This window comes from Astatotilapia calliptera, chromosome 3 (assembly GCF_900246225.1).
Source record: "Astatotilapia calliptera chromosome 3, fAstCal1.2, whole genome shotgun sequence".
NCBI classification, from domain to species: Eukaryota; Metazoa; Chordata; class Actinopteri; order Cichliformes; family Cichlidae; genus Astatotilapia; species Astatotilapia calliptera.
Window position 1 is genome coordinate 43,199,876 of NC_039304.1, and position 19,504 is coordinate 43,219,379.

Consider the following 19,504-nt stretch of genomic DNA (forward strand, 5'->3'; position numbering starts at 1 on the left):
ACATCAAATTCACCAGGGAGGATTTGAAAAGTGACAGGTTAGCCTTCTTAGACTGTGAGATTTCCATGAGTAATGGGGGAAAAAGCTGATGTGTCGGTATTTAATGTTTCCTCTTAAACTCTGGCTAAGAGGATGGCACAATATAGAATGATCTCACCCGAAACCTTGGCTGATTGTGACCTACACCCATTTTCACACCTTGGCTTATGTGATTAGGTAGAGGATCATTAGGGGGTCCATTGTCCCTCTCTGGGGGGAACACTCCCACAGGGCTTATATCTGGGACTCTCCACAATTTGGCCCTAGAACTGAAGAAGCTTCTCGGATGAGAGGTAAAATGTCTTCAAGCAACTTAAAGAATTCCAGACGCTTTTCTTTCCAAGCTCCTTTGACCACAATACAGAAGAGCCACCTCGTCAGGTCAAGACTCCACAGTCTATTTACACCTACAGGCCAGTGGACACTCTTTCAATAATGAGGATGTACACATCCTGGACATGGAGGAACGCTGGTTTGAGCGGGGAGTTAAGAAGGCCATTTACGTTAAAAGGGAGAGACCATCTCTGAATCGAGAACGGGGCCTAAAGGTACATGTTTCGCCACCTTACAGTGCTGTGATTGTAGCCATTCCCCAACTCTCTGTGAATGGGACTCATGGTCATTGATCAGTGGTTGTTGATCAATGAGCTTTGATCAGTGGTTATTATGTGCATATTAAAGATCAAGGAACTGACATCACAGCACATTGTTCGTTCAGTGGTGCTAGTTTCAGTTAATATGCAAATGTACGGTTTATAAAATTGGGGAAACCTGTAGTCAGATGAGACTGAAGAAGTCACTTGGATGAGTGACGAAACGTTTTTTCACACTGAAAACGCTACGTCCAGATGAACAAAATCAACTTTTGGGGATTTACAAAGAATCATTTATAACAGTTTAAACATCAACTGTTAGAATCCATTAATCTGGAAATGTGTTTCTGAGTAAACTATCTGTTCAACAGTCAAATTATTTCTCTAACAGAAAGATGCTCTTTACACTCAACTCAGCACAGAGTCACTGACGAACCAGATTCCACCAAAAACCCAGGATAAAGAGGTTGAGTGAATGTGGTGTTGAAGGTGTGGAGGTGGATCAGAGTGTCAGAGGAGACTCTGTAGAAGGACAGAGTGCCAGCAGGACAGTCCACATACACTGCTACTCTGTTAGAGACAGAGGAGGAGGAGGAGGAGATGGATGTTTCTCTGTCATTGTGATAGACAGAATGAGGACCATCATCAGTGCATATCAGACTCCAGGATTGATCATTTCCTCCAAACACACAATTATCACTTCCTCCTTTCCTTCCAATATTTCTGTAACTCACTGATATACAAACGTCTCCTCTCCACTCGACCTCCCAGTAACAGCGACAAGTCAGACTATTTCTACACAGCAGTTGACAAACATCAAATCTGTCTGGATGATCAGGATATGACTGAACCTCCTTCACATGTGTCACCTTCCTGTTGTTGTCAGACAGTTGGAGGTTTGTGTGAACTGTGTTTTTGTCGATTGTGAGTTGACAGGAATCTGATGGAGAGAACAAACACAATCCAGCTGCAGTTATTGATCCATCATCTGTTCATTGATTGACACTTTGATGATGACTCCTGACATCAGAGATGTGAATGAGTGATGTGACAGTTTGAAGATGGTTGAATGTGTGCTGCTTCATTTTTATGAATCCCATTAAAAACACACTTACACTTCCTCAGACCTGGTCTCAACCATCGGACTCCAGCAGGCTCCACCCTGAAAGGAGGAGGGGGGTCAGAGCAGCACAGTCTCTTTCAGCATGCACACATGGACATTACATGGCTCTCATTCACACAATGTTAGACACTGATAAAGGAACAGTCCAACATTTTCACAAATATACTTCAATCTATACATGGATCAAACTGCTGATGATTTGGACTGATCCTGGATCTGTCAGTACACCACTGTATTAAATGAAATATGACTGATTAAAACTTTAAAAGTTATTTTCCAATGGCTTTAGAAGACTTTAAACTTTGAGTCTTAAAATGTTTTTAACTTGAAGATAATGTTTTTTATATTTTAGTAGCGATATTCTTTTTCATTTTAAAGGTATTCAGTTTTTCTATGTATATGTAGGATTTGAAGGATTTATCAGGTGAAAGACCCCTATGAGGAAGTGCTTTGGCAACAGTGGGAAGGAAAAACTCCCTTCTAACAAGAAGAAACCCCCTGCATCAGCAGATGGCCCCGCCCCTCCCTGAGCCTGGTTCTGCCAGAGGTTTCTTCCTGTTAAAAGGGAGTTTTTCCTTCCTACTGTCACCAAAGTGCTTGCTCATAAGGGGTCAAATGATTGGTGGGTTTTTCTCTGGATCTATTATTGTACAATCTACCGTACAATATAAAGCGCCTTGAGGCGACTGTTGTTGTGATTTGGTGCTGTATAAATAAAATTGAATTGAAAAAAATTAAGATAAGATGAGTCTTGATTATTCAACACGTTGAAGCAGTATTTCAAAATGGAGAATTGATTAAGGGAAGCCAAAGGCTTTTCAGTGAGTTTATAGGACACCCTGACAATAACGAATTACAGTAGTCCTGCCTAGAAGTAATACATGCATGAACTAGTTTTTCAGCATCACTCTAAGACATAAGGTTTCTAATTTTAGAGATATTGCACAAATAGAAGCACAAATCGAAGGAAGCAGTATTAGATTTTTTTTTAATATGTGCTTTAAAGGACATGTTCCCACTCAAAAGTGACCAACATAGGAATTGAATGTATCCAGACTATCCATCAGAGAGAAAACATCCCCTTACACACCACCCCAACTTACTCACTCACTCATTCACTCACTCGAGAATGAACAATGTCTTTTGCTTTTACACATCTCTTTTCTGTGCTTATGTGCCAATCTGCCCATGTAAGCAAACTTCTTGTTACTAAAGGACAAGATCCGAGAGGCTAAGGACAATTACAGGAGGAAGCTGGAGTGGAAACTCCAGCAGAACAGCATGAGAGAGGTGTGGAGGGGCATGAAGACCATCACTGGATTCCGGCCAACCAACAGCAGGGGAGCTGAGGGAGGTGAGAATAGAGCTAACAAGTTGAATCCGTTTTTCAAAAGATTCGACACTGCAGTGTCTGCTCCCACCCCCACAACCTCACCTGTAGTCAGCCTGGAATCCAGAGCCACACCACTGTGCCAGCCTCTCTCTTCAAATAGGGCTTTGGAGCGTGATGTCACAGGAATTGGCGTGGAAAGGATTTTGGCCTGATGCGCCATTTTCCGGGTCCAAACAAAGCGCAAGCAAAAAAGGCATTGTTCGTCCTTGCTGTGTGGTCGGCTGCAACGTTTGATCGCACGACCGACACGGGAATAAGCTTAAAAAGGGTTTGTCTTTTTATTCTTTCCCAACCTTAAAGCAACATGAGGGAGCTTATATGGCGGACCTTACAAAACGAAGGTGTCTTGCCTGGATAGCAGCCGTGAGACGAGCTGATATCCAGTTTGCTTCCATGTCCTGATATCTGTTGGTGTTCTCCAGACATTTTCACTTTGGTAAGTTCTATATATGTTCATATCACTCTTTATAGCTTAATAATATTATCGTTGGGGCTCTCGGAGGTTGTAGAAATTGCCAACAAACATATAATTGAGTGACTGTGCAGACATACGTGCTATGTAACAATTCGCTAATTCTTTCGCACAACTGTAGGGAAGCCTGCCTATGAAATGGATCAAACAAATCCAGACTGGGTACCAACGTTTCACATGGGGCACTCAGAAATCCGAACGTGAGGGTTAGGGTTAACAAGATACGTGAAGATATTGGGGTAGGACAGTGGCAGTAAGTCGTCTGGGTCTTTACTCCACTGAAGTATTTCATATGGGTCCATATTTGCGATGCACTCTATTTTTTTCAAGTACTGCTGCTTCGCCTCTGGACGCAATCGGTCTCTATACTGTCCGTTTTCTTTTGAGCTGCTTTTAAGCATGTTTCTTGTCATCATCGTTCCAACACAGTGTGTTTGTTTTGATTTGTGGACCCAGAAAATGACGCCGCGCTCCCACAATACATTGCGGCGTGACATCAACTTCAAAGCCCTATAGCACTGTTGCCTCCTGTGACAGTCCTGACACCCCTCCCCCACCCATCACCTTTACTCAATACCAGGTTCGGATGCAAATGAGGAGACTCCACTTAGGCAAGTCTGCTGGACCAGACGGAGTAAATGGTAAATGGCCTGCATTTGTATAGCGCTTTTCTAGTCCATAGGACCCCAAAGCGCTTTACACTACATTCAGTCATTCACCCATTCACACACACATTCACACACTGGCGATAGCAAGCTACATTGTAGCCACAGCCACCCTGGGGCGCACTGACAGAGGCGAGGCTGCCGGACACTGGCGCCACCGGGCCCTCTGACCACCACCAGTAGGCAAACACGGGGTTAGTATCTTGCCCAAGGATATTTGGCATGCAGCCAGGATGCAGCCTGGGATCGAACCACCGACCTTCTGATTAGTGGCTGACCTGCTCTGCCACCTGAGCTACAGCCACCCCGTGACTCCCCGCGTCCTTAAGGCCTGTGACCCCCAGCTGTGTGGAGACTTTCACAAGCTGTTCATGCTGAGTCTGAGTCTGCAGAGGGTCCCAGTGCTGTGGAAGACATCATGCCTCGTCCCTATACCAAAGACGCCACGTCCCAGTGGCCCCCAGGATTACAGGCCCGTGGCACTGACCTTCCACATCATGAAGACCCTGGAAAGACTCATCCTGGACCAGCTGCGACCCATAGTAAGACCACATCTGGATCCCCTTCAGTTCGCTTATCAGCCTCGTCTCGGAACTGAGGACGCCATCATCTACCCGCTCAATCGTGTCTACACCCATCTGGACCAGCTGGCGAGCACTGTGAGGGTCATGTTTTTTGACTCTTCCAGTGCTTTCAACACCATCAGGCCGACCCTCCTGGGTGATAAGTTAGCAGCGATGCAGGTGGATGCTTCTCTGGTGTCCTGGATTGTTGATTACCTGACAGGAAGACCACAATATGTACGTCTCCCACAGTGTGTGTCTGACAAGGTGATCAGCAACACAGGGGCACCACAGGGGACTGTCCTCTCCCCCTTCCTCTTCACCCTCTACACCACAGACTTCAGCCACTGCACAGAGACCTGCCATCTTCAGAAGTTTTCTGATGACTCTGCGGTGGTTGGATGCATCAGCAGGGATGATGAGACAGAGTACCGGGCTGTGGTCGACTCCTTTGTCACGTGGTGTGAGCAGAATCATCTGCAGCTCAACGTGGCAAAGACCAACGAACTGATCGTGGACTTCAGGAAGACCAGGAAACACTTGACCCCTGTTTCAATCCAGGGGGTCAGTGTTGACATTGTGGAGGACTATAAATACCTTGGAGTACACATTGACAATAAACTGGACTGGGCTAAAAACACCACAGCACTTTACAGGAAGGGCCAGAGTCATCTCTATTTTTTGAGGTGAGGTCCTTCAACATCTGCCAGAAAATGCTCAGGATTTTCTATGATTCTGTTGTGGCCGATAACACTTCCCACCCACTCCATGACATGCTGGTCAGTCACAGGAGCACGCTCAGTGAGAGACTGAGATTACCGAAAAGCACCACTGAACGGCACAGGAAATCTTTCCTGCCTGTGGCCATCTCCCTGTACAACTCATCCACTTAACACACTGTTTACTGCAATAGCTACACCCATTTTGCACATGTTCTTCCTTTTTTAGCTATTTGTTAATAAGGGACTTTTATGTATATATATGCATGTATATATTGTGCTATTCTTACTTAGTTTACTGTCTTTGTTACTGCTTGTTTATACTGGAGCACTGTAACCAAAAATAATTTCAACTAGGGATCAATAAAGTATTCTGATTATGATTATGATTATAAAACCAACCAATCACGGACTTGGATGCAAAAACTTTGATTGGCATGTTACAGTCTCCAATCAGCTTTCTAGCTATGGCAATCTGAAAACAGAGTCCAGAATGTAGCTAAATGCATTTTCTGTTGGTATGTTTAATTATTTTATTTTAAATATATATATATTTTTAAGACCATTATTGTTTTTTATCTAGTTTAAAGCAGACCACTTCACTGGACTTAGCTATGTCTATATTCCAGCTGTGACCATTCCTCTTTTATACACAAGATTCCAGTCTCTCTGTTAAGATAGGTTACATATGTTCTTTGCCTTCAATTTACAGATATTAAAGGTTTTTTTCTTCTGTACAGTTAAACATACAATAGGTTCTCAACGTGATGACTAATTGAGGAGAATCAGACAGTTTTAATTATTGCTTCTGAAGAATTTCTTCTTCTTGTCCTCCTGCAAGAATATCTCTTGATATAGTTTATGGAAAATGTTTCTGCATCTCTATTTGTTTGTTTCACATCTACATAAAACAAACAAGAAGTTCTTCTTGGAAAAAGGAAAATATTCCTCCATGTCTGATTATTCATGTCACATCTGCATGAAAAAAACCGGAAGGGAGTGAAAGACACAGGAAATGTTTCCAGCTCTTCCCCCTCTTTCAGACATTTTCTCCATACCTGAGAATCTCCAGCCTCCACTGTGGATCCTTCAGTCCAGCCAACAGCAGCTTAATCCCTGACTCTCCTGGATGATTGTAGCTCAGGTCCAGCTCTCTCAGGTGGGATGGGTTGGAGTTAAGAGCTGAGGCCAGAGATGTACAACTGTCTTCTGCAATCACACATCCTGACAGACTGCAGACACAACAAGTACATCTGTGAACCCTTCACTGAAGGTGCACGAGAATGCACTATCTACCCTGTATCAGTCTGTTAATACAATTCAAAATACTAATAAAAACACTGTTTATCATTGTGAAGACTACCAACTATCAACATGAGACCAGCAGAAACAACAATCGCAACCAGGCTTACACAGAGAAAAAGCAGGTTTTCTGTTGAGGTTTATGAGGATTTTTAACGAGTCTTCCTGAAGCATATTGGTGAGGTTAGACCGAGGAATTCCACCCCTGAGAATTTCCACCTGGTGGAGGGGGTTGTGTGTCTGGTGGGGAAGGACTGTGTGAGGCCAGAGGTAGATATACTCTGGCTCACCTCAACACACAATGTGGGCTCTGGAACCAGACCAGCAGACCCATGGGTCCTGACTGCTATCTGCCCTTATTTGCCAAACAAGATTTCAGAGTATCCAGACTTCTTGGAGCCCCTGTGGGGGGATTCTTGAAGCCACTCCACCTGGGGACTCTTTGGTCTTACTGGGAGACTTCAATGATGATGGGGCAAAAACAATCAGACCTGGAGGGGTGTGATCAAGGCTGCCTGACCTGAATCAAAGCAGTGTTCTGTTACTGGACTTCTGTGAATACAAAAGTTTGTCCATAATGAACACCATGTTAAAAGATGGGGGTTTGTGCCTCCAGTACAACATCGGCCACAAGTCAGTGGCATTTTTTTATTTTTTATTTTTATTTTTTATTGTACCATCTGATCTGTGGGTGTATGTTCTGGACATTTGCGCAAAGAGAGGGGCTGAGTCATTTTGAGTTGTTAATCACCAGCTGGTGGTGAACTGGATCAGGTGGCAGAAAATAATGCTGGACAGATCTGACACACCTAAACATAAAGTGAGGGTGATTTCATGGACCAGGGCCATTGCTAAAATTCTTAGCAATGGCCCTGGTCCATGAAATCTTCATCTCCCACCTTCAGCAGGGCTTTGGCAGCATTTTGAGGGAGACTGGGGATATTGAAGCGAATGGACCATGTTCAGCACTTTCAGTGCTGAGGTTGGTGCTTGTCATGGTGGTAAACCCCAAACCAGGTGGTGGACACTGGTGAAGAAGGAGTCCTTGCAGTGTGCAGAGCATGGGTGGAGCACTTCTGACTTCAACTGAGTATAATGTCAGGTGGAGGAATGAATACTTTGAGGACCTCCTTAATCACACGGACGTGTCTGCAATAGCATAGTCTGGGGCCGACAAGGTTTACCCTGAGTTCCTGAGGGGTCTGGATGTTGTAGAACTGTCTTGGTTGATATACCTGTACAATGTTACGTGGGGATCTGGGGTGGGACCACTGGATTAGCAAACTGGGGTTGTGGTTCCCATCTTCAAGAAGGGGACTGGAGGGTGTGCACCAAATACAGGTCGAGGAACACTGCATCAACTACCCTCCCAAGGATGTTTAAGGGTACATTGGAGTTTGCCCAACCAGCCTACATTTTTTTCCTGACTTGGAGAAAGGAATCAACCATGTCCCTCGGAGTATTCTGTGTGCTTCAGAAGTATGGGCTTTCTGACCCCCTGATATAAGCCATTTGGTCTTATACAACTATTTTAAGAGCTTCGTCTGCATTGCCAGCAGTAAGTTGGACTCCTTCCCAGTGGGTGTTGGACTCCGCCAGGGGTGTGTTTTGTCATTGATTCTATTCATAATTTTTTGGGAAAGAATTTCTAAGTGTAACTAAGTGGCAGAAGGCTTCCACTTGGGTGGTCTCAGCATCTCATCTCTGCTTTGTCCTGTCTTCATGTCCTAACCCCTAAAGCACTCATAGTGGATGGCTGTGTCTACTAGAAAATGGCTCTGCTGGAGGTTTCTTCCAGTTAAAAGGGAGTTTTCCACTTTTGATATTAAGCTTGCTCATAGTTGGTCATATGAATGGTGGGATTTCTCTGTCTCCTTTGTATTACTGTAAACTCTTCACGTTACAGTATAAAGCACCTTGAGGCAACTTTTGTTGTGATTTGGCGCTATATAAATAAAACTGAATTCAATTTAATTGAATTCTACTATGGTTCAAATACCATCTGTGTGATATTTTGGGATGAAACTTAAAATATCCAGTCTAGCATATGTGAGACTAACATATATATTAACATGGCAGTTTACAGAACCATTCGAATTAGTTAAAAGGTAATTTGAGAAGTTCTACTTGAGTAAGGTGTTTATTTACTGATGTAATTCAGATTTTGAATGTTCATTAGTGGAGTCAATTCTGACCTGAGAGTTTCCAGTTTACAGAAAGGACTCTTCACTCCAGCAGACAGAAGATTCACACCTGAATCATGCAAGTCATTGTCATTCAGGCCCAGGTCTCTCAGACTAGAGGGTTGGGAGATGAGAACTGAAGACAGACATTCACAGCTTCTGTCTGAGAGGTTGCAGCCATTCAATCTGAAAGACAAAAAAAAAAAGACAAAACCTCTAGTGTTGAAATGTATTAAGGGTGTGGTGAGGAGTTACTTGATTAGCTAATATAAAATTTTCTTTCAAGACTGGCTGGAATCCTTATTGCCTTATGCTATATGAAACTGAACTGATGAAAAACCAACCAACAAGATTAAAATCAAGTTTAAACTGGTTAAGAAGCTTGTCAATGAAAAGATGTACCTGGATATATTAAAACTTGAAGAAAAGTCTATAAATAGTAGCAAAACACATTCTCTGGTCTTATCCAGATGACGATATAGGAAATGTAATAAAGTAATGATGCACACAGGCCTTGTAGGGGCCTCTTCAATGTCCCTACAAGGCCCGTGTGCAAATTGTGCAAATTGCAGTGGTTCAGTAAGCTTTTCTACCTGCTGCAGTATTTCTTCCATATGATCTTTTCAGAGGACTTTATCACTATAGATGTTAAAGCAACAGGCCTAAATGAATTAGTGAAGTTGGGATGTAGCCAGGAATTGAAACAAAAATCTTTCAATTAGCAGATGACATGCTCTTACTTCCTAAACAACAGCAACCAATTGCAAAATAAAGCACGCAGAATATTGTGCAACATAAAATTCAAGGTGACAAAAATAAAGCAAATACATTTTTTGTTCCGCAGGATATTAGAAGTCATTCAGGTTTTCAAGACACCACTGCTGTTTTTTTAATGGCATATGTCATCTGGATAAATGGATAAATAAAGCTGGATATCATCTGTCTTGCAAAGAAAATTTATTCTATGCGCTCCAATTACGCTGCCTAGCCAGTGCATGTGTAATGTAAACAGAATTGGTCCTAGAATGGAACCCTGTGAGTGTGTCCAAGTTACATATCCTAATTCATTGATTGTAACAAAGACCACTGCAAATTTCAGTCTTTTACCTTTTCTTCATTTTCAAACATTGCTGCAGATTTCACTGTGTTAAAGAAAAAGCCTAGATATGGGTTGACAGACCATTTCTGAAGAGTACACATCTTGAAAATAATTTGATATCTGATGCTAAAATGTCTGAGAAATCATTAAATATGTTCAAACTTTGTACCATAGAAAAGTGTGATGGCTGAGAAGAAGACACATGATGCTTTGAGATGGAATGACCCAATATTTAATTTTACTTCATGTCTAGCTAAAATCCTTATTGCTCTTAAACGTGTCATAAACTGAGCATTATCCTGTGGCTTAAACTGAAACAGTAAAAAGTGAAACTAAAAAAAGCAAAGGTATGGAATGGAATTTGCTACAATTCTTAATAATTTTGTGAATTGATGAAAAACTGTTACCTGAGAGTCTCCAGTTTACAATGTGGGTTCTCCAGTCCAATGGACAGAAGCTTCACTCCTAAATCCTGCAGGTTGTTGTTACTAAGGTTCAGTTCTCTTAAACTAGAGGACTGAGAACTGAGAACTGAGGACAGTGCTTCACAGCTTCTCTCTGAAAGGTTACAGCCACTCAATCTGGAGAGATAATTAATGTATAATTAATTATTATATCAATTACATTTGATATTATATAAAAACATTTTGGTTCATCATTATGGTCAAATAAATGCCATGAAAGTTAACTCTGGAACAATAAAAAAAAAGGGAGTTTAGTTCTATTTGGAGAAATCTACATTATCCTTCTATGGGGGTGTTTGTCAATGTGTTTTGAAATGTTAGTTACAACCAAGTGCAGTCCCAATTGAAGACAGCATCAAGTTTACTGTTTACTATGCCTGGATGTACTCTTGCATTATTTTGTAATTTTTTCTTTTCCATCCAGCCATCCATCGTCATTCGCTCATGCGGGGCCAGGCCGCAGGGGCAGGACCCTAAAAAGAGAAGCCCAGACCTCCCTCTCCCCAGTCACTTCCTCCTTCTTGTTCAGGGGAACACCAAGGCATTCCCAGACCAGCTGAGATACATAATCTCTAGACCATGTCCTGGGTTTGCCCCAAAAACAGTTATGTACAAAACGACAGAGAACACTTTTTGTCAAGTCTGTACAAAGACAGACTTGACAAAAAGGCAAAAAAAAAAAAAGGACGACGAAAAAAATCTAAGGAGTGAAAGGATCAGACCCATACGAGCATACAGAGTGGAGAAAGGACGTTAGCGTGCTGACCAGCTTTCATCACGGACATATTTATTATTATATAGTCCTAAGAGTGAGTGCATACACTCACAAAATGTTTAGAAACTTCAGATCCTGCAACAAGCCCAGCTCCAGTTTACTTTGGTGATTTGGACTATTCCATTTCACAGCTGTTGTTTTTTCCTTTATCTCCTGTACAGGCCAACGCAATCTATTTGTCGTTTCAGGTTGTAGTGTTACTCAACATTTTCAGATCTTTTTTTTTAACTCAATTTTTATTATAATTTACAACATTGCAACTTGTACTTGTCAATGTTCACAAGTAGGACAGTTACAGGAACCGCAATGCAGAAATGTAGATTAAAATAAGAACTGCAATTAGGAAGCACAAAACAAAACTGGGAAGCAAAACAAAACCCAAGTAAGCGAATAAACAAACAGACAATAACAAAAACAAAACATAACAAAAACAAAAACTTTATGTAATATTAAATAACATGTGACAAACTTAGCCATAAATGAAGAAAACGAAACAGACCTATGCTAAATTATTGAAACAGTAAAGCATGTATGGGTCGCCAACGCTCAGTAAACAATTCTCTCTGAATCCGCAGAGCGTATGTTATTTCCTCCATCCGGTAAATTTCTCTTGCTTTATCAAGCCACATATTATATATGAAGGTGGGTCAAGATTCAGCCATTTAACAGTAATACACTTTAGTGCTGCTGTAAGCAAGATTCTTAAGAGATACTTCTTATTGTTTCCCGCAAAACCATTTGGTAATACTCCAGAAATGCCTAGCTGTTGGTCTCTTGTTAACGGTTGCTGGAAAACTGTATTGAGAACTTTAAATATGTCATTGCAAAATGAGCAGAGTTTTGGGCATGACCAGAATATATGTGAATGGGTTCCTAAATAAGTACCACAATTTTGCCAGCAGGTGTCAGGATTTGTGGGCTTCATTTTGGCCATTATCTCTGGGGTTCTTAAATATCTCATGACCACCTTCCATTTAAATTCTCTCCACAGCCCAGAATTAGTCACCAGATGGGCTTCACCGAACACCTCTTCCCAGGTGTCCTCTGAGATTTGAGTGCCAGTCTCAGCTTCCCACCTTGGCTTAATATCCAAAGTTGCATTTGCATTGAAACTCATAAATGCGTTATAAAAATTACTGATTAATTTTGGGGAGGAATGACTTTGAAATATTTTTAGAAATATTTCCTCAATGGGTGAGGGCTCCAAAACTTGCCTCCATTCTTTATGTTTTGTCAAAAACAGTGTTGGTCAAGTTACTTGAAAAAAGTAATCAGTAACTAATTACTGATTACTTCCCCAAAAAAGTAATCCCGTTACTTTACTGATTACTTATTTTTCAAAAGTAATTAATTACTTAGTTACTTAGTTACTTAGTTACTTTTAAAAACACGATTTACAACCTGAATAGGTGATAAAGCGATAGATCTTTCAGCCCAATTCTACTTTTTCTGCATAATCCATCATACAAAATGTAATCAAATGGAAAAGTCTCTTTTTAAAACTTGTTTTATCAGTTTTAATCTTTTAACTTTATGCATCAAGCAAAAATGTAATTATATGCAACATTCTCTGACTGGAAGAAATTTGTTTAATATTTAAACCTATTTTCTGCACATTCCTGCACATAAAATAAAATATTTTTTGTGTTTACACTCACTCTTTCAAATAGATGCAAGTAAAACACAGCAGAAAATAAATAAAGTCAAAGACTCAGTGGTCCTGTTGCTCTATTTTCACCTGTAAAGCAGGAGCTGGGCAGGCGGAGGTTTACCCTGGTGCAGGTGTGCCACAGCGGTCAGTGGAAGGATATGGCAGCTCTGTGAGTTTCCCATTACGTCGTAGCTACTCGGTGCTTGCTCGGAAGTTTAGGGGGTTTTTTCGCTGTAAAAAGAAGTTTTCTTCCCACGCACGATGGACACTAATGTTTTTGTCACTTTTTATGGAATCAAACTCAAAGTAAGGTCAGTACTTCCACGCTTTAAACGCTGCACGCTCATACTCTCTCCCACAATCGATATATGATCCACTGTTGATCTGCACACAGCTGTTGTCACAAACGTTGCACTCGCTTACGTCACTGTCATGAGACATTCTCGCAAAAAAAATCACGGTTTTAGTAACGCAGTAACGCAGCGTTCCTACGGGAAAGTAACGGTAATCTAATTACTGTTTTTGCAATAGTAATCCCTTACTTTACTCGTTACTCGAAAAAAGTAATCGGATTACAGTAACGCGTTACAAGTAACGCGTTACTGCCCATCTCTGGTCAAAAAGCTTCTTAGCTGCAGAAATCTAAAAAAGTCAGAAGAAAGAAGCCAAAACTGACCTCTCAACTGTTCAAATGAGCTCAGGTGCCCGTTCCTCACAACATGACATAGTTTATAAAGCCCGCTATTTGACCATGATCTGAAGCCAGTCTTCCACAATAGGAGAAAAACCCTGCAGGGAGGAAAAATTGAAATTTCTTTTGGAAGACCAAATGATTGTTTGATTCTACGCCAAATCTATAGTGTGACCCTCGTCCATTCCCCCATATGCAAATTTTTAATTGAAATGTTAGAAAAAAGCAGGGATTCCAATGATCTTTCGCACATTGTCTTGTCAATGTTTAGCCACTGAGTTTCAGACAAATCCCGCACCCATTCAGTCAGGGGTCTCATCTCATCTGAAATAATATTTCAGATTTGGAACAGCCAATCCCCCCTGCAGTTTTGACAGTTTTAATGTTTGGAACTTGATCCTTGGGCGCTTGCCTTGCCATGTAAATTTGGAAAAAAGTTTATCTAAATCATCAAATGTAGAGTTGGGAATGTTAATAGGCAGCATTTGAAAAAGGTATAGAAGTCTTGGCAATACATTGATACGTATACTCTTGATCCGACCCAAGAAAGACAGACAAACTGAAACACTCCAAGTTGGTGACTTTTGGAGATTTATTTCCCTGGATGATTGAGAATGCATCAAGACGAACACAAAAGGAAGTTCACAGCTTTTAGCAGCTCCCCCACCTCCTCATTCACACACCCCCACTCCCCTCCCTCCAGAATTCCCAGGTAACAACCTAATTTACATATGAATGACTAGCCAATTTAGCTTCCACTTGGCTGAAGCTAAAGCCTAGCTAAAAGCCATTTGGCTGGTAGGAGGGTTTTAAAGGTAGAAAAGCCAACTGGCTGCTCTCCGGGGTTGAAAGTGGTGGGTGGGTTCTTTTACATTTTGAGAGAAACCAATTGAGTCTAATAACAGATTAAATGCCATGTTGAGGCTGTCATTTTTAGCATCTACATGGATGTTAAAATCACCCACAATAATTATTTTATCTGAGCTCAGAACTAAATTAGATATAAAATCTGAGAAATCAGACAGAAACTCTGTGTAAGGCCCAGGTGGACGATAGATGATAACAAGTAAGACTGGTTTCTGAGTTTCACAGCTGGGGTGGACAATGTTAAGCATCAGGCTTTCAAATGAATTAAAAGTCTGTCTTGGTCTTTCATTAATTAATAGGCTGGTGTGAAAAATTGCTGCCACACCGCCCCCTCGGCCTGTGCTTCGAGATTTCTGGTAGTTAGAATGACTCGGGGGTGTTGATTCATTTAAACTAACATAATCATCCTGCTGCAACCAGGTTTCTGTAAGGCAGAGTAAATCAATTTGTTGATCAATTATTAAGTCATGTACTAACAGAGACTTGGAGGAGAGAGACCTAATATTTAATAATCCACATTTCACTGTTTTACTCTTTGGTTCTGATGTGGATACTGTATTGTTCTTTCTTTGTGATTGTTTATGTTTAAGTTGTTTGTTGCTGGTTTTTAGTTTGTTTTTTGTCTTTTTGGAAGCTGACACAGTCTCTATGGAGATGGGTTTTTGGGGGGGTAGCAGGAGGAGAGAAGCTGCAGAGAGGCGTGTAAGACTGCAACTCTGCTTCCTGGTCCCAACTCTGGATAGTCATATTTTGGGGGGTTTAATAAATTTGTCCATATTTCTAGAAATGAGAGCTGCTCCATCCAAAGTGGGATGGATGCCGTCTCTCCTAACAAGATCAGGTTTCCTCCAGAAGGTTTGCCAATTATCTATGAAGCCCACATCGTTTCTGGGACACCACTCAGACAGCCAGCAATTTAAGGAGAACATGCTGCTAAACATGTCACTCCTGGTCTGATTGGGGAGGGGACCAGAGAAAACTACAGAGTCCGACATTGTTTTTGCAAAGTTGCACACCGATTCAATATTGATTTTAGTGACCTCCGATTGGCGTAACCGGGTGTCATTACTGCCGACGTGAATTATGATTTTACTGAATTTACGTTTACCCTTAGCCAGCAGTTTTAAATTTCCTTCAATGTCGCCTGCTCTGGCCCCTGGGAGACAATTGACTATGGTTGCCGGTGTCTCTAGCTTCACATGTCTGAGAACAGAATCACCAATTACCAGAGTTTGACCCCCGGCGGGTGTGTCGCCGAGTGGGGAAAAACGGTTAGACACGTGAACGGGTTGGTGGTGTACCTGGGGCTTCTGTTTAGGACTATGCTTCCTCCTCACCGTCACCCAGCCGCCCTCTTTCCCCAGCTGCTTGGGATCTGCCGGGGAACAGCTAGCGGGGCCTACGCTATCTTCGGCTGCACCAGCTACAGGGGCCTGGCTAGCTACGGGTGAATGAAGGGTGCGAAGCCGAGTCTCCAATTCAGTAATCCTGGCCTCCAGAGCTGCAAATATGCTACATTTGTTACAGATATCATTACTGCTAAAGGAGGCCGAGGAATAACTAAACATCTGACACAATGAGCAAGAAAGTGCAGGAGGGACAGGTGAAGTAGCCATGGTGCTAACGAGTCGGCTACGAGCTAGGCTAAGCTAGCGAAACAGTACAGAGACAGTGAGTGAATACTTTGGCTATAAATTAGGTAGTGAGTACACAGAAAGTGTGCCTCGGATGAAGCACGTGAAGATTATACTATGAAAGAAGAATGTATTTAAAAGTTGTTAATTAAATTGCTAAGCAAATAAGCTACTCAGAAACACCACTGTGTTTGAGCAGGAACAGGAAGTGATACTCTACCACAGAGCAACCGAACACGAAGTGACAGCACCACCACCTCTCTTCTCTACCTCTCTTTCTTTCTCCCAGTCATGTCTGTCCCGTGTTTAGCAAGTGAAAATAAAATAAACAATAAAAAGAATGGTGAATCAAACACACCAATACGGCATGGTCCATTTGGTAAAGTAAATCCATTGGGCATCTTTCTTTGTCTTTAGACAATAATTCTGATGGCAAAAGAACCAAACTGGACTGGGGGTAAAAAAAGAAAAGAAAAGAAAAAAAAGAGTGTGGCTGATCGCTCCTCCGCGCTGGATTATTGCGTGAGACTCCACGTCAGTCTTCTAGCCTAGTTAAAGTTTGTGTGTGTATGCCTACTGGAATTAAGTGTCTTCATGGCTGCCTCTGTTATTTCCCCTCAGGAGGACTGTGGAACACTGGAGGGCAGCAAGCATGGGGTGTGCGGACACACAGGAATGGAGAACACGGAGCACAGACTTTTGAGCAGACACGGCACGGGAGTCAGCGGACTCAGATTTATTTGTAATTTTGCTGCACTGTAAATAAATGCACTGTTTTGCCTTGAAGACTCCTGCGTTTTGGGTCCTCCTTTTTCCTTTTCCCCACAGCTTGCCCTGGCAAACCATGACATGGATGTTTTATGGTGCTTTCTTTTTGCTTTACAATAGATCTTTGAGGTTTAATCAGTGGCTACAACTGGAGTAGACGCAATCCTATGTTATTGGTATTTTGCTGTGCACAAGTTCAGAGGAGGAGGTTGGTTGCTGCATTTAATTTTTGTTTTTTAAAACTTAATTTAACATAGAAAAATGTTTTTGTTTCTTTTTTTTTTTTTACAATTTTTTTTTTAGTTCATTACAAAATGATATAAATTATTTTTGGCATATATTTAGTACAATTATCTGGGGATATTTCCAGTTGCACTGTAAAATTGTCAGCCATAGTTTTAATCAAAACTAAAAAACCTTCTAAACTGTTTTCCAAGCTGAGTTTAATTCACATACTTTGGGTAAATGACGGAATTGTGATTAAACATATAACTTTGATTTGTATCCATCTTTACTTACTCAGCTTTGTTGGAGGCTTTGACCACTGGCAGCAGCCTCAGAAGAGCCTCCTCTGAAGCAGAGTATTTCTTCAGATCAAACACATCCAGATCTTTATCTGATGACAGTAAGATGAAGACCAGAGCTGACCACTGAGCAGGAGACAGTTTATCTGTGGAGAAACTTCCTGATCTCAGGGACTGTTGGATCTCCTCCACTAGAGAACGATCATTCAGTTCATTCAGACAGTGGAGCAGACTGATACTTTTCTCCGCAGACAGATTCTCACTGAGCTTCTCTTTGATGTATTGGACAGTTTCCTGATTGGCCGGTGAACTACTTCCTGTCTGTGTCAGCAGGCCTCGTAGGAGAGTCTGATTGGTCACCAGTGAAAGACCCAGGAGGAAGCGGAGGAACAAGTCCAGGTGTCCATTTTGATTCTGTAAGGCCTTGTCCACAGCACTCTGGTAGAAGTTTTTCTCTGTAAGTTCTGTTTGTCTCGATTCTTTTTTTCTAAATAATTTAAACATGAAAGCTGGCTGTTTCTCTTCCAGCAGATTGAGTCCAGAGTTGATGAAGGTCAGATGGACATGAAGAGCAGCCAGAAACTCCTGAACACTCAGATGGATGAAGCAGAACACCTTGTCCTGGTACAGTCCTCTCTCCTCTTTAAAGATCTGTGTGAACACTCCTGAGCACACTGAGGCTGCTGTGATATCGATGCCACACTCTGACAGGTCTGATTCATAGAAGATCAGGTTTCCTTTCTGCAGCTGATCAAAAGCCAGTTTTCCCAGAGACTCAATCATCTTCCTGCTCTCTGGACTCCAGTGTGGATCTGTCTCAGCTCCTCCATCATATTTGACCTTCTTCACCTTGGCCTGAACCACCAGGAAGTGGATGTACATCTCAGTCAGGGTCTTGGGCAGCTCTCCTCCCTCTCTGGTTTCCAGCACATCCTCCAGAACTGTAGCAGTGATCCAGCAGAAGACTGGGATGTGGCACATGATGTGGAGGCTTCGTGATGTCTTGATGTGGGAGATGATGCTGCTGGCCTGCTCCTCATCTCTGAATCTCTTCCTGAAGTACTCCTCCTTCTGTGGGTCAGTGAACCCTCTGACCTCTGTCACCATGTCAACACAGTCAGGAGGGATCTGATTGGCTGCTGCAGGTCGTGTGGTTATCCAGAGGCAAGCAGAGGGAAGCAGTTTCCCCCTGATGAGGTTTATCAGCAGCACATCCACTGAGGTGGACTTTCTAGGGTCAGTTAGGATTGTAGTTTTGTGGAAGTCCAGAGGAAGTCGACACTCATCCAGACCATCAAAGATGAACACAACCTGGAAGCCTTCAAAGCTGCAGATTTCTGCTTCTTTGGTTTCAGTAAAGAAGTGATGAACAAGTCCCACCAAGCTGAACTTTTCCTCTTTCAGCACATTCAGCTCTCTGAAAGTGAATGGAAATATGAACTGGATGTGCTGGTTGGCTTTGTCTTCAGCCCAGTCCAGGGTGTATTTCTGTGTTAAGACTGTTTTCCCAATGCCAGCCACTCCCTTTGTCAGCACTGTTCTGATTGGTTCATCTCTTCCAGGTGAGGCTTTAAAGATGTCTTCTTGTCTGATTGTACACTCTAGACTGTCTGGTTTCCTGGATGCTGTTTCAATCTGTCTGACCTCATGTTCATCATTGACCTCTGCAGTCCCTCCCTCTGTGATGTAGAGCTCTGTGTAGATCTGATTCAGAAGGGTTGGGTTTCCTGCTTCAGCGATCCCTTCAAACACACACTGGAACTTCTTCTTCAGATTAGATTTAAATTCACGCTGACAAACTGCAGCAAACATTTCTAATTAAAAAAAAAATAATAGTAAACGATTTTACTTCCTTTTCGATAATGCATACATATTTTCTTTGTATTATTTTAGGGTCTTTACCTTACAACATAAAGCACTGTGAGAATTCAATTCAATTCAATTTTATTTATATAGCGCCAAATCACAACAAAAGTCGC

At 42.0% G+C, this 19,504-nt stretch overlaps 1 protein-coding gene across 1 annotated transcript in view; it reads right to left on the bottom strand.

Annotated features, from left to right (window-relative positions):
• Nucleotides 1–864: 864 nt before the first annotated feature.
• LOC113010147 (NLR family CARD domain-containing protein 3-like) overlaps nt 865–19,504 on the bottom strand; it is a 29,301-nt gene continuing 10,661 nt past the window's right edge. The window contains exons 11-16 of the mRNA XM_026149053.1: nt 17,521–19,324; nt 10,559–10,732; nt 9,065–9,238; nt 6,626–6,799; nt 1,748–1,794; nt 865–1,572 (exon numbers count right to left, since the gene is read on the bottom strand). Coding sequence (XP_026004838.1) covers nt 1,046–1,572; nt 1,748–1,794; nt 6,626–6,799; nt 9,065–9,238; nt 10,559–10,732; nt 17,521–19,324 — 2,900 coding nt within the window. The 3' untranslated portion in view covers nt 865–1,045. The remainder of the gene's footprint in view (nt 1,573–1,747; nt 1,795–6,625; nt 6,800–9,064; nt 9,239–10,558; nt 10,733–17,520; nt 19,325–19,504) is intronic.